At 36.9% G+C, this 12,087-nt stretch overlaps 1 protein-coding gene across 1 annotated transcript in view; it reads right to left on the reverse strand.

The window, feature by feature from the left end:
• Window positions 1-12,087, reverse strand: part of TRPM6 (transient receptor potential cation channel subfamily M member 6) — a 193,416-nt gene that overhangs the window by 128,983 nt on the left and 52,346 nt on the right. The window contains exons 8-14 of the mRNA XM_033440262.2: window positions 10,400-10,568; window positions 9,193-9,316; window positions 7,074-7,146; window positions 6,854-6,954; window positions 3,711-3,845; window positions 2,582-2,635; window positions 595-735 (exon numbers count right to left, since the gene is read on the reverse strand). Of these exons, the coding sequence (XP_033296153.2) occupies window positions 595-735; window positions 2,582-2,635; window positions 3,711-3,845; window positions 6,854-6,954; window positions 7,074-7,146; window positions 9,193-9,316; window positions 10,400-10,568 (797 nt within the window). The remainder of the gene's footprint in view (window positions 1-594; window positions 736-2,581; window positions 2,636-3,710; window positions 3,846-6,853; window positions 6,955-7,073; window positions 7,147-9,192; window positions 9,317-10,399; window positions 10,569-12,087) is intronic.

Consider the following 12,087-nt stretch of genomic DNA (forward strand, 5'->3'; position numbering starts at 1 on the left):
GGCAATTTTAAGAAACAAGCAATGTTTTCTCTGCTAATCAACTAACCAGCAACTCTAATTTTACATTCCTAGACTTTCAAAAATATGATAGAAAATAAAATACATATAATACGTATTTTCACATGGTACATTCTGCATGCATCTTCCAATATAACCCCTAGAGACTTGTTCCAAGTTTGTCATCTCCAGGCTATGTACTATTATGAGTTATAGATATAATCCTATTGAGCTTTCCACTTCTGTATTTTCAAAAGATAAAGAAAGATAAGGAAAGAACCGGTCATCTCTCCCTCTAATACTTCTCACCACATACTTCTGTGTCAATACGGCACATATTATATCCTGTTTTGTATTGTGGCTATTCATAAATCTGTTTCCTTTAAAGGTTTCTAAACTCCTGATCTTTATGTCCATCCCAGGCCAGCATGCCAGCACTTAGCACAGTAATTTACATGCAGCAGACATTCAATAAATGTTGATAAACAGCATGTCCATTTTGGAAGCTCTTCCCATCTAAACTTCCCGAGCCATTTTTCTAAAAGTATAACTCCTAGGAATCCTTAATTTTACTAGGATATTTTTCAATTATGCTACCTTATGTTTTCTGTAGAGGTTGCTGTAGAGGGCTCTGAAATTTTTTCTGGTATAGCTGCTGCGATATGCTCTACCAATAAGGTATTCTATCACCAGTCCAATGTCAATCAGCGTTATTCTGTAGCCTGAGAGAACGGCATGCTGAAACAAAAACATGTAACACGTAACTGTCAGTTCTCTTTTTCTATCCCTTTTGCCACGTCACTAGAACATAACCAAATAAACTGCAAAGAGGGAGACTCACACTCTTCAGCCCTAGAACAATGCTTAAGACTCACAAATGAAGGAAGAGCCCCTGAGTTATCACTAATAACTAAAACAAGAACAAAAACAACTGATCACTTAATATGGCAGCTACTGATACAACCTGGTTGTTCAAATGGGAAAAAATACTTAGCCTTAAGATGTTTTTAGTTTCATAGACATGGAATGTCTGCTTTTAAGAGCTCATTTCCTCTCTTTTTCTCTCACATGCATATACACACTTTAGAATAAAATACATTTAAAGAGAGTACAAAAGATTGTTTTTAGCTGGAAATGACAGAACCACTACAACAAAAGTATAATCACTGGAGGATATGCTGCAGGGTCCAAAAGTAACACTAAGTTAAATCTTAAGCTTCTCTATTGAAATGGCTGTAACACTTTGCACCGTGTTGACCAAATCATACACAAAACAAGAATAGGAAAGGAAGTAGAACAAATAGAAATAAGGAACATCAAGCGGCAGAGCAAAATGAGATTTCAAAACACGAGGCTGTGCCAAGACCAGCGTCATGGCTGCTAGGGGCCTGAGTAGCAGGTTTCCAAGCACATGGGCCTTGGGCCAAATGAAAACTGCTCTGACCCCTTAAAGGCCACCACAGTGCCTCTTCATAAGTGTTACTTCTGAACTGTCATTCATAGCACACTTTTAAAGGCACAGAGTGCTGAACAAGATCTTTGAAATGAACAGATTTGAAATGAACAGATTGTGAACAATGTTCCCAAAGCTTTGAACAACAAATACGGTTACAGATATAAATAAATGCAAATAATTTAATTTCTCTCTTTCACATTCATAATTCACTTTTTCCAAGGAACACAAATCATGCTCTCATTTTGCTGCTAGTTAAACACATATCTAACTATTTCTCTCCCTTTTCTTCAGTTTACCATGACAGAATCAGAGTTTAAGGAGATAATCTAAGGAACATCATTTTGACCCAACATAAATCAATGCAAAGTAAATTTACGTCGCCATGGACACTTTTGCTTACTGTTAATCTGCCAACTAAATGTCTTCCTCCACCTTTTACTCCCACCAAGTCAACATAATCAGAAAGCCCACACTCTCTCCATCAAGATATTAGACTTCAGAATTAAGGCAAAAAAAAAGTCTGTTAAAGCTGGAAAGTTCTGGTAATTAATGGGGGATCAGAGATGATTTTAAGTCTGACTTAACTCAAAGTTCAATGAGAATACCATGAGCAAAATATTAGCAAAGGTATAGACCAGTGGGATCCATCCTGGTTCCCTAGAACAATGCTTAGACTCACCAAGGAAGTGAGAGCCCCAGAGTTATCACTAAGAGACAAAACAAGAACAAAAACAAGGGAATCACATACCAGTCCTTCAATAAAGATAACAGAACCAGGAAGTTTCTCTATTTTCAGCAGGTATTATTATCATCATTGGCAATATTGTTGTATCATGTTAAGCTGAAATTCTGCTTGGAAGTTTCTATGTCTCCAATTCATGTTTTATAAGGGAAAATAATTATTAGCTAATGCCACTTACTTGGTGGGTCAAATCTTTTAAAACACAAATTACAAGAAAAAATATGAGTGTGGTTTGGTTATGAAATTGTTCAGAGTCACAGGTAAAGAAGGTAGGTGATTCGCTAGAAAATCCAAGTCTACATTTTACAAAGCAAAATCTGGTAACACTTCACCACAAAGCTAAGACAATACCAGAAGAAATTTGTACACCTTCATAATTAGGTTACCTGTTTTACATCTTGGACAAGATGATGCAAGAGCATATTGGTTGGTCCTTGTTTCTGTAATAAAGAACAAAAGGAAGAATTTTAATTACCTTTTAATTACCATGTGCTAGGGAGAAATAAAAAACCTTTATTTCAGAATTCATAAATTATCCAGAATACTGAAAACTTTCTTCAACATCTTTAGTAATGAAGCTTAAGCCAAATTAATTCTAAGGAAGGTATTTCCCAAGAGAAGATGTGATTAGATTAAAATATTTTTCAATGCAAGATGTATGTATCTAGGAAGTAAGGCCTTAATTAACTTTGTGTGGCAAGAGGCAGAAATAAATTTTAACTAATCTGTAACTATCCTTTATTATATATAAATCACACAATTACAAATTTCATCACACAATTATATTCTACCAACAAATATTTATTGAACACTTACTACGTTCATTCAAGCTACTGAGGGATTCAATGAAGAATAAAATTACTTTCTTCATAGAATTTTTACAATCTAATAGAAGAGAGTGGGACTTACACTAAAAATAACCAACAATATGAAGATAGGTATGTTCAAAAGAGTGGTAAATAATCTGTATTATAAGGGCACTATAATATGTGAATTGGAATAATCAAGAAGATAGGACTTGAACAGGGCTTTAAAGAAAGGGTAAGATTCAAAGGCAAGGAAGGACATCGCAAGAAGGTGCTTGGCTTAAGCAACTGGTGTCTTTACAAGGAGTAAGCCAGTCTCATTTCAATAAAAGGTTTACATAGGAAAATTGCAGGAACAAAATTTTAAGTGTCCTTAGGTTGAAATGCTTCTCATTACTCAATAAAAGCAATTTGTTCTTATTCACATCTTTGGCTTTAATTATGGTCTTACTATCCTATTTTCTTAAATTAGTTTATGCTTCTATTCTGTATAATTAATTAAAATGGGAAACACAGAAATGACTATAGGATACAATGGATTTGGTAAGAAAGTTTCTTCTTTGCTTGAAAAGTCTGTCTCTCTATAAGCTATCTTTGTACATGAACATTGAAGGAGACTTGAACATTCAAGATATAGTTTAAGCTAAGTGTTAAGCTAATTAATAAATAAATCTTAAGGAGGTGACTAATGAAATGTTCCAGTACTTACTGTATTATAGAGCTCTTCCAGTCGGGAGATGGTAAGAAAGCGATGGAGGTTCATGCCGTATTCTATTAAGAGCTTCACGAAATCCACTCGATCCATCACCAAAGCATCTAACATTGCTTGTTCTAGCGAGCCAGGCTTCAGAGGGCAGAAATAAATAAGAGATACAGAGAAATTAAGAAAGTAGAAATAACTAAAGAATTACATGTATTTGAACTCAAAACTATACAGACAAAATAATCATAAAATACATTCTTACTAAGAAACGTTCAGGACCTAAGTGAAGAAATAACAAAAGGTAAACTGAAGGCATAAAAGACCTCTTGAATAAATGTTTTCTTGGATGAGAAAATTGACTGTGGTAAAGATCTCAATGCTTCCCAAATTAATGTTTGAATTTAATGCAATTCTAATAAAAATCCAAGGTTTTTTTCCTTTCCTTCTTTTCCTTCTGCTTCTTTACCTTTTTCTTTTTTGTTTTTTGGTAACTTGGCATGTTCCCATTTAAACTACATCCGACTTCTGGGTATAATGGCAAATTAAACACACTCATTTACTTTTACTCCTACCTAAAACCCCACTAAAATTATAGTAAAGGGGTTTTTTGTCTTTTTGTGTTTTTTTTTAAAGAAATGAATCCACAAGAACAAGGAGGTCAAGAGTGAAACATTTTAGAAGTTGAAAAGCAGATGGTCAAATGGTAATTGACTTAGCAGTTCCCAGAAAGCCAAAAAATGGAAGTCCCTAGAAATTGGAAAAAAAGTCAAGAACCAAACAAAATCTATGCCACAGAATTCTGGCAGCATAAATTGCTAACACTGGGACCTTCCCACTCATCTTCCCCTATTGATTTCCGTAACAATAGGAACAAGGCTTTACCTTGTAAGCAGGAGATTGGAGGATGTCTTTCTGATATTGTGATGAATACAAGAGAAAATATATGAATATGCTAACACTTCAGGTTCCCCAACAAATGGGGGCAGCCAGATCACCCTACTGTGGAGCCCAAATCTACAGCCTCAGAATTTCTAATGAGCTTTCTTTCCTCCACATTTAAACAAAGAGTCCAGGACAAACAGACCAAAAAACGTCAACCAGGAGGAATCAGACAATACAGGAAGAAGAAAACTTCAAAAGAACTATCATTAATAGCTTCAAAAAAAAACAAAAGAAGATATTATATTCAGGATGCTAAGACCTAGGGTCTGTCATACAGAGTGAAGTAAGTCAGAAAGAGAAAAACAAATACCTTATGCTAACGCATATATATGGAATTTAAAAACAAACGATGGTACTGATGAACCTAGTTGCAGAGCAGGAATAAAGAGGTAGACATAGAAAATGGACTTGAGGACACGGGGTGGGAGGGCGAAGCGGGGGTGAAGTGAGAGTAGCATCGACATATATACACTACCGAATGTAAAATAGTTGGCTGGTGGGAAGCAGCAGCGTAGCACAGGGAGATAGGCTCGGTGCTCTGCAATAACCTACAGGGGTGGGATAGGGAGGGTGGGAGGGAGGCTCAAGAGGGAGGGGATATGGGGGCATGTATATGCCTATGGCTGGTTCGCTTTGTTGTGCAACAGAAACTAACCAGTATTGAGAAGCAATTATACTCCAATAAAGATCTATTAAAAACAAAAAAAGTACATGTACACCTTCCCTATGACCCAGCAATTCACTTGTAGAGAAATAAAAACATATGTCCACAAAAAGAAAATAAATAAATAAAAATTAAAAAAATAAAAAGACAACAAATTTGCCCTCAGGAATTAATAATATGCTACCAGAAACAAAAAGCTACATACAAGGCGTGAAAAATTAAACTTGAGGAAATCTACCAAAGAAAAGATATAGAAGATAAGAGGAAAAGATAAGATTAGAGGAGCAGTCCACAGGTCTAACATTTAAATGATAAAATTCCTGAATGAGAGCAGAGAAAACAGGGGAGGAAACTCCCCAGAAAGGAAACACATGATTGCCAAGTTGAAAGCAAGTGCCCAGTGTAATGGATATAAAGACTCATAACGACGCACATCATTGTGAAATCTCAGAACACTGGAACAAGAGAAGATTTTTTTAAACTCCCAGAGAAGAAAGAAATGGTCATAAACAAAGGATCAGAAAAGAGAACGATTTTTACTTCTCAACAGTACTGCTGGGTGCTCCAAGCTAAGCATTCAAAATTCTCTAGGAAAATTAGTTCCACCTTGAATTAAAATATATCCAAACATATAAGGCCTCAAAATTTTTATCTCCCATACTCTCTTTCTCAGGAAGTTACTGCAAGATACACATCATCAAATAAAGGAGTAAACCAAGAAAGAGGAAAACAGGGGATACAGAAAACAGGCGTTCTAACAAAGGAGGAAATCTCCAAGATGATGAAGGATGACAGCTCAGCACCAGGAATAGCAGGCAACCAGTCCAGATTGCAGCAGGGAGAGCACAGACAGAAATGTTAAGAGCTCTCTAAAATTAATCAGAAAACAGCAATATGACTTATTATTTAGAAATATGGAGATTTATAAATGTCAGAACAGTCCAAAAATGTCAAAAGTGCTTGGCTCTAGTGATTAGCACGGCAGGGAACTACTGTCTTTTTGGTAGCTTTTTAGTACCATTTGATGTTTTAAACAATGTGCACAAATTAGTTCAACCCCAAACTAATAGACCTATGGTCTGGTCACAACTGTAATTGTTTTAAAATGAAATGTTAACGGTGATTAGCATTAGCACTATGAGTAATATTTCTTCTTCCTGCTTTTCTCTGTTTTCACTCATTCCTATTGTGAGCATGCATTACACTTTAATGCAAAAAAATAAGATAAACTTTAAGTTTTGAATAACAATATAAAAATCTGCCCATTCAAAAAGTAAATTAAAAATCCTCCCATCTGTCTTTCCCCCGACTTCCTTTGTCAGCTTCAATTAGGCTGCAGAGCAAGAGGAAAAAATGTTTTCAGGGAGGCAAAGTAGATGAGAGAAATGTCTTAGCGATGGTGTGTACCCAGCATCAGAGATGCTACCCTACCCCCACACCCGTCCCCAAAGCAACCTATCTCTCCTCCAATTCTCTCTTTTGTCCCTCCCTAACAAACCAACACACGACACAGGTCTTCCAAATAACTTCATCTTCATTATACCTTCCAATGTTGTCCATAAATTAGGATATGTTTCTTGGCAATGTCCATCCTGTCCCAAGCCATTGCCAGATTTAATTGTTCTGATGCTGATAAATTTGTGCCTAGGGTAAAAGAAAGGAATCACATATTCTGTTTATAATATCAACATAAAAAGCACACAGTGCCTCAAAATGTGAAAAGAGGGAAGGAGGAACAATTGTAACCTTATTTAGACACTCACCCTTTAGCAGAGCTGTTAGGATTGCTAAATCAAGGTCCTGTGACTCTTCAGAATCAGCATCAAAAATGGTAATCTGTAACAGTTGAAAAACAGAAAGCCATACATTTTGGGGACTAGCAAAGAAATGCTTTCAAAAGTACCCACAAGATTTGCTCTTCAGCTAATGAATTAAGTGAAACATTCATCATTAACATCAAAAATCACAGAGTTAAAAAAAATTCTTTTTTTTTTTTACTAATAAGAGAGAAAACTTTTAAGTAGGGTAATGGCGAATTGTACACATTCAGGGGATTAAAAAAAAACTGAAAAATTCCAAGTATCTTAGAGGAAACATGCATGAAAGAACATTACTGCATTAATTTACTATTCACATGCTATAATAGAAAGAAACTCAGTGTCAATTCCTCATGTAAAGAAAACCATTCCTCATTTTGAAAGAATACGAAATGAGATCCTTCTGTTCACCTAGCTTTAGAAACTAAGACGTTTGCTTTTTAACGAGAAATGAATCCTCAAGGATTTGTCATAAAACAAGTGAGGCAATTACAATGCACCCAGTGAGCAAGTACAATGGACAGTGAAGAAAGCCTTCACAACGTCAAAGCCTCCGGTGCATCTTGGCACGTGACTGATTTTTTTTTAAGACAAATAAGGACATTATTTATGATTATAAAAGGTCTTCTCCTGTTAATGAATGTATCTCAATCTTTGCAGATGAAAATATATAGTAAAGGGACCTGTTCAACAAAAAAGAGCCAAGATTGCCAAGTTCTAGCCCCAGATATGCCACTAAGTCAGTCAGTCTTGGGTAAATATCTTAAAACCACTGCATCTCAGGTTCCTCACCCACAAGATGAGACGAACCCACTAAATAATCTCTAAGGTCTCATAAAGATAGAATTCTTCTACAATTCATGCTAATAGCCCCTCTACCTAACAGCAACCCCCATGTGCATGAATAAAATCAACCCTCAACTGTGCAGGAGTTGAGAACCTTTCTGTAACATGCAAACCCTTAGCTGCCTTCTCTAGTTCCCTCTTGACTATTACACCGCTCCTTGGTTACTCTCCTTGATGACAGGAGGAGACAAATATAAGGGTGATCCCTTTAATATATCCTTTTCTTAACCTACTGACTATTGTGGGGAATATAAAATGTAATAGACCATGCACAAGATTTCAACTCTGAGCTCCAGTTTTAGTTCTACTATTTCATAACTGCATGTCTCTGGGCAAATCACTTAAATTCTCTAGGCTTCAGCTTCGCTATCTCTGAAACTGAAATAAACAATCACTGCCATATTGAACTCACTCATGGGGCTACTTCACATGAAAAAATATACTGGAAAGCACACCGTTAATTGCAGACATGGTTGTTATTTTCGTTGTTACTAGGTCAACCAAAATCCCAAAGGGTTTTTCACATCTGTTTAGCCATGCTTAGTCTAGACTGAACTTGTTCAATTGGTTTTTTGAGGGAAGGTGCTTTAATATTACCAAAATCTTGTATGATTTGGTCCAGCCTTCAAATTCTGGAAAGATCACTATGTTATGACATATTTGCATATTTAATGTAACTGTCAGCAACATACTATCCAAATCACTGATAAAAATTTTGATCGAAGTACCCTAAAACACTAAAATCTTTTCCTTAATCTGTATTATGTTCATAGCCCAAAGTTTGTGGCCTCTATTTCTCACCTGAGAGTTTATTCACATATTTCCATTGTCCAGTGCATCCCCAATGATCTCCTATAGGACATACTGAGGATACTGTGATGGAGTCATCTAAGCCAGCAGACTTGAGTTTATTTAAGACATGGAGCTGTTCCTTTACCCTCTGAAAATATTTACATGTAATTTTCACTAAATTCAATCACTTTTCTGTAATACTGTTATATTATCTAAGTGCTTTTTCCCAGGTACGGTCAGGAATATGACATATGGTTGGAGGGCGGGAGGAAACAAGAAGTCACGTTTACTCAACTTAAAGGTCAAGTTCTGTAGAGCTATATAAAATCAAGTAAGAAATGAAAAATAAAATTGTGAAAATAAATATCACAATTGTTGAACATTAGCGTTTTTTAAGTCAGTTGAGTCATCAACTCATCATACTCACAGAATCCCTGTGCACCATACACTCCATCAGAATTTGAAAAAGGTGCTTGGACTGTTTAAGACTAAAGTTGAAAGTGTTCTGAATCATGCAGATGATCTCCTCCTTCACCTGAGGACGCAGGGTCCTGAGAGAGAGAAATGGTCGTGACTTGACACAGTGCAGAGAAGGGAACAAGGCAGAAACATCAGCACAAGTACAACATCCCTGCGCCTGTCCCATGTGATGGAGAAGGTTTCTATGGACAGTACTGCCAAGAGATAAATGAATGGGAAGGAAAGCGAAGCAGCAGCACCAGGAGAAGGCTGAATTGAAAGAGAGAATGGACTGATCTGCCATGCTCCTGGGAAGAATGCACTTGGGGCAGGGTTCTCGAGCTGACAGATTTCCAAGGGGTTGTGAATCTCCAGAAATTACGGGCATAATATACTTAAAGAATCTGACACTGTAAAACGAAAGAGAGAGGTGTAATAGAAGAGGAAGCGGGTACGGGGTGGAAGCAGGGCTGAAAGGGGAGAGAAACTTAAGAGAAGAGTTGTCAGAGAGAAATTATAAGCAGTGAATGAATATTTATTAAGTAAATGAGTGGGGTCCACATTTCAGTTTGTACGCACTGTATTTACTCACCTGGCAGAAATATCACGCTTTTGAAATTGGAAGAATCACAATGTGTATAGGGATGGACAGAGAAACCACTAAATAATCTCTAAGGTCTCATAAAGATAGAATTTCAACTTGTTTGAAACTTGTTTGAAACTCCTTATTTAAAAAGGAAAAAGAGTTAAAACTTCAACTAAGTACAATATATGCGACAAAAATGTCAGGATGTTGATTTCCCCAATTTCTGCTATGTTTACTAACAGCAATTGAATTTAAAGGTGATCTGGGGCCACAGTGGTCTCCTCCCTCACTCCCCCTGGAAATCCTTTTTCCCTAAGCTCAGACAGGGCTCAAGGTCCTTGTTAGAGGCCGGCCATTCTTCAGCTAAGCTAATAGCAACTTGCATCACTAGAGGGCATTTTGGTGTTGCTTAATAAATACAAAAACCACTGAAAAATGAATTCCAGTCTCAACCTCTGTCCTCTAAGATATCCAGAGAATTCCAGTCTCTGTCCTCTAAGGATATCCGGCCTACATGAAAGCAGAAATTAAAGAACTAAAATGGAAGAATAAAGAGCATACTTTCAGAAATGAAGACTCAACAACTCACCCTTCATCTGCAAAGTGTTTGTGGGTGAAGGCCAGGAGGTCGGCAGCCCTGCCTGTGCCTTCACACACCACCACTGGATCTTTGTCTTTCACAGTCTCCCACACTGAGAGGATGACATTGGGACCACCTTCCACCACCAGCCCCACCACAGGCACTCCTTGTCTTGAGCCTATTTCAGATGACAAACAATATCAAATTGTTACAAAGGAACCCCATCAGCAATTCTGATTACCAGACACAAGTCTTTCAATTACCACATACATTTGTTACTTGCACTAGTCATTCTCTCTTCTTTGACTCAGGCTTGCTTAGTTCAAGGCCAAGCCAGAAGCTTGGACTTTAAATAAAAGTAACATAAATATGGTGAGAGCATCTTCTCCCAGTTAAAAAGTTACCTAAAGGCTTTTGGTCATTAAAAAATAATAATAAGTAGTAGTCTTCAAGAAACTAACTTTTTATCTTGGAAATTTTCAAACACATCTAAAAGAAAACAGAATGATATAATGGTTCCCAATGTATCCATCACTCATCTCCAAAAATGATCAAACTTTTGCCAGTTCAATCAACTTTGAATAGTGGTTATTTCTAAGAACAAGATGGGATGGGTAAACCTCAAAGGCTTTTATATTTCAATTTATTCCATTTTTCACTATTTGGCTTTCTTATAAGACTACATATTACTTTATTAAAGTGAGGAAGACAATAAAAAAGGAAAGACCATGGAGTCATTGCACTCTTTTTAAAAAGATACTAAGTGAACAAAAGTTACAGAATGATATGCCCAGTATGATCCTATTTAAAATCCTATTTAAAATGTTAAAACCATATATATGGGTATATATTTTATATATACATATGCACATATCTATAACATGTTACATAAATAACCAGAAAACTCTGGAAGGATATATATCAAATTATTAATAGTAAAGAAGAGAGGGGAAGATTTGGGGAAATGTTGACTGTTTATTCTATAGATTTATTACTTGATTTAATTTTTACACGACATGCGTATTGATATATTTAAATCAATTTTTTTGTTTTTCCAAGAGAAGGAAAATTGGCAGGAAACACCATGCTCACACCTGAGCGACACTGGACTTTACTCTGGGCCCCATGTTCTACAGCGCCTTCCTCTGGCCATGTCCTTCCCCTCACAGTGAGGAGTCTATAGGGTCAAGGTCCAAGGAAAGCCTGTGCTCCCTCTCCTACTTACTAGATTGCCCAGGACCCCAAAATTCTTGCTTCCAGGGGCTGCTTGAACCTCTGCCCCAGGAATATACTTGTCAAAGTCAGAGGCAGCTTTGGGGAGTAGGAGAGAAGTGGATAGAGCTTGGACATATAGGCTAGGGTGTCCAGTTGACGTGTGTGAAGCCTGGACATCGTGAGATTGAGCCAAAGGTGGGAAGAGAAGCAGAAAGTGACCTGTAGGCCAGGGGCCAAGGTGCTAGTTCTGTTTCATCTCCACGTTCTGGCTCAGTACTCCCAAAAATCCAGGACTCTGACCTCAAACCTGGCCTTCCTGCTACATGTACAAAAGTAAAAGGATTGAACATTATTCTCTTGTTATTTTTGCTGGTTAGCTTGATTTAAAGCTTTTAAATATTTAAACAAATAGTATGTGGGTTTCCATGTGTAACCTTTGTCCTGACTCCACAAATGTTAAGGGTGGGCCTCTTAGCAGGCAC

This window comes from Orcinus orca, chromosome 6 (genome assembly GCF_937001465.1).
Source record: "Orcinus orca chromosome 6, mOrcOrc1.1, whole genome shotgun sequence".
Classification (NCBI taxonomy): domain Eukaryota; kingdom Metazoa; phylum Chordata; class Mammalia; order Artiodactyla; family Delphinidae; genus Orcinus; species Orcinus orca.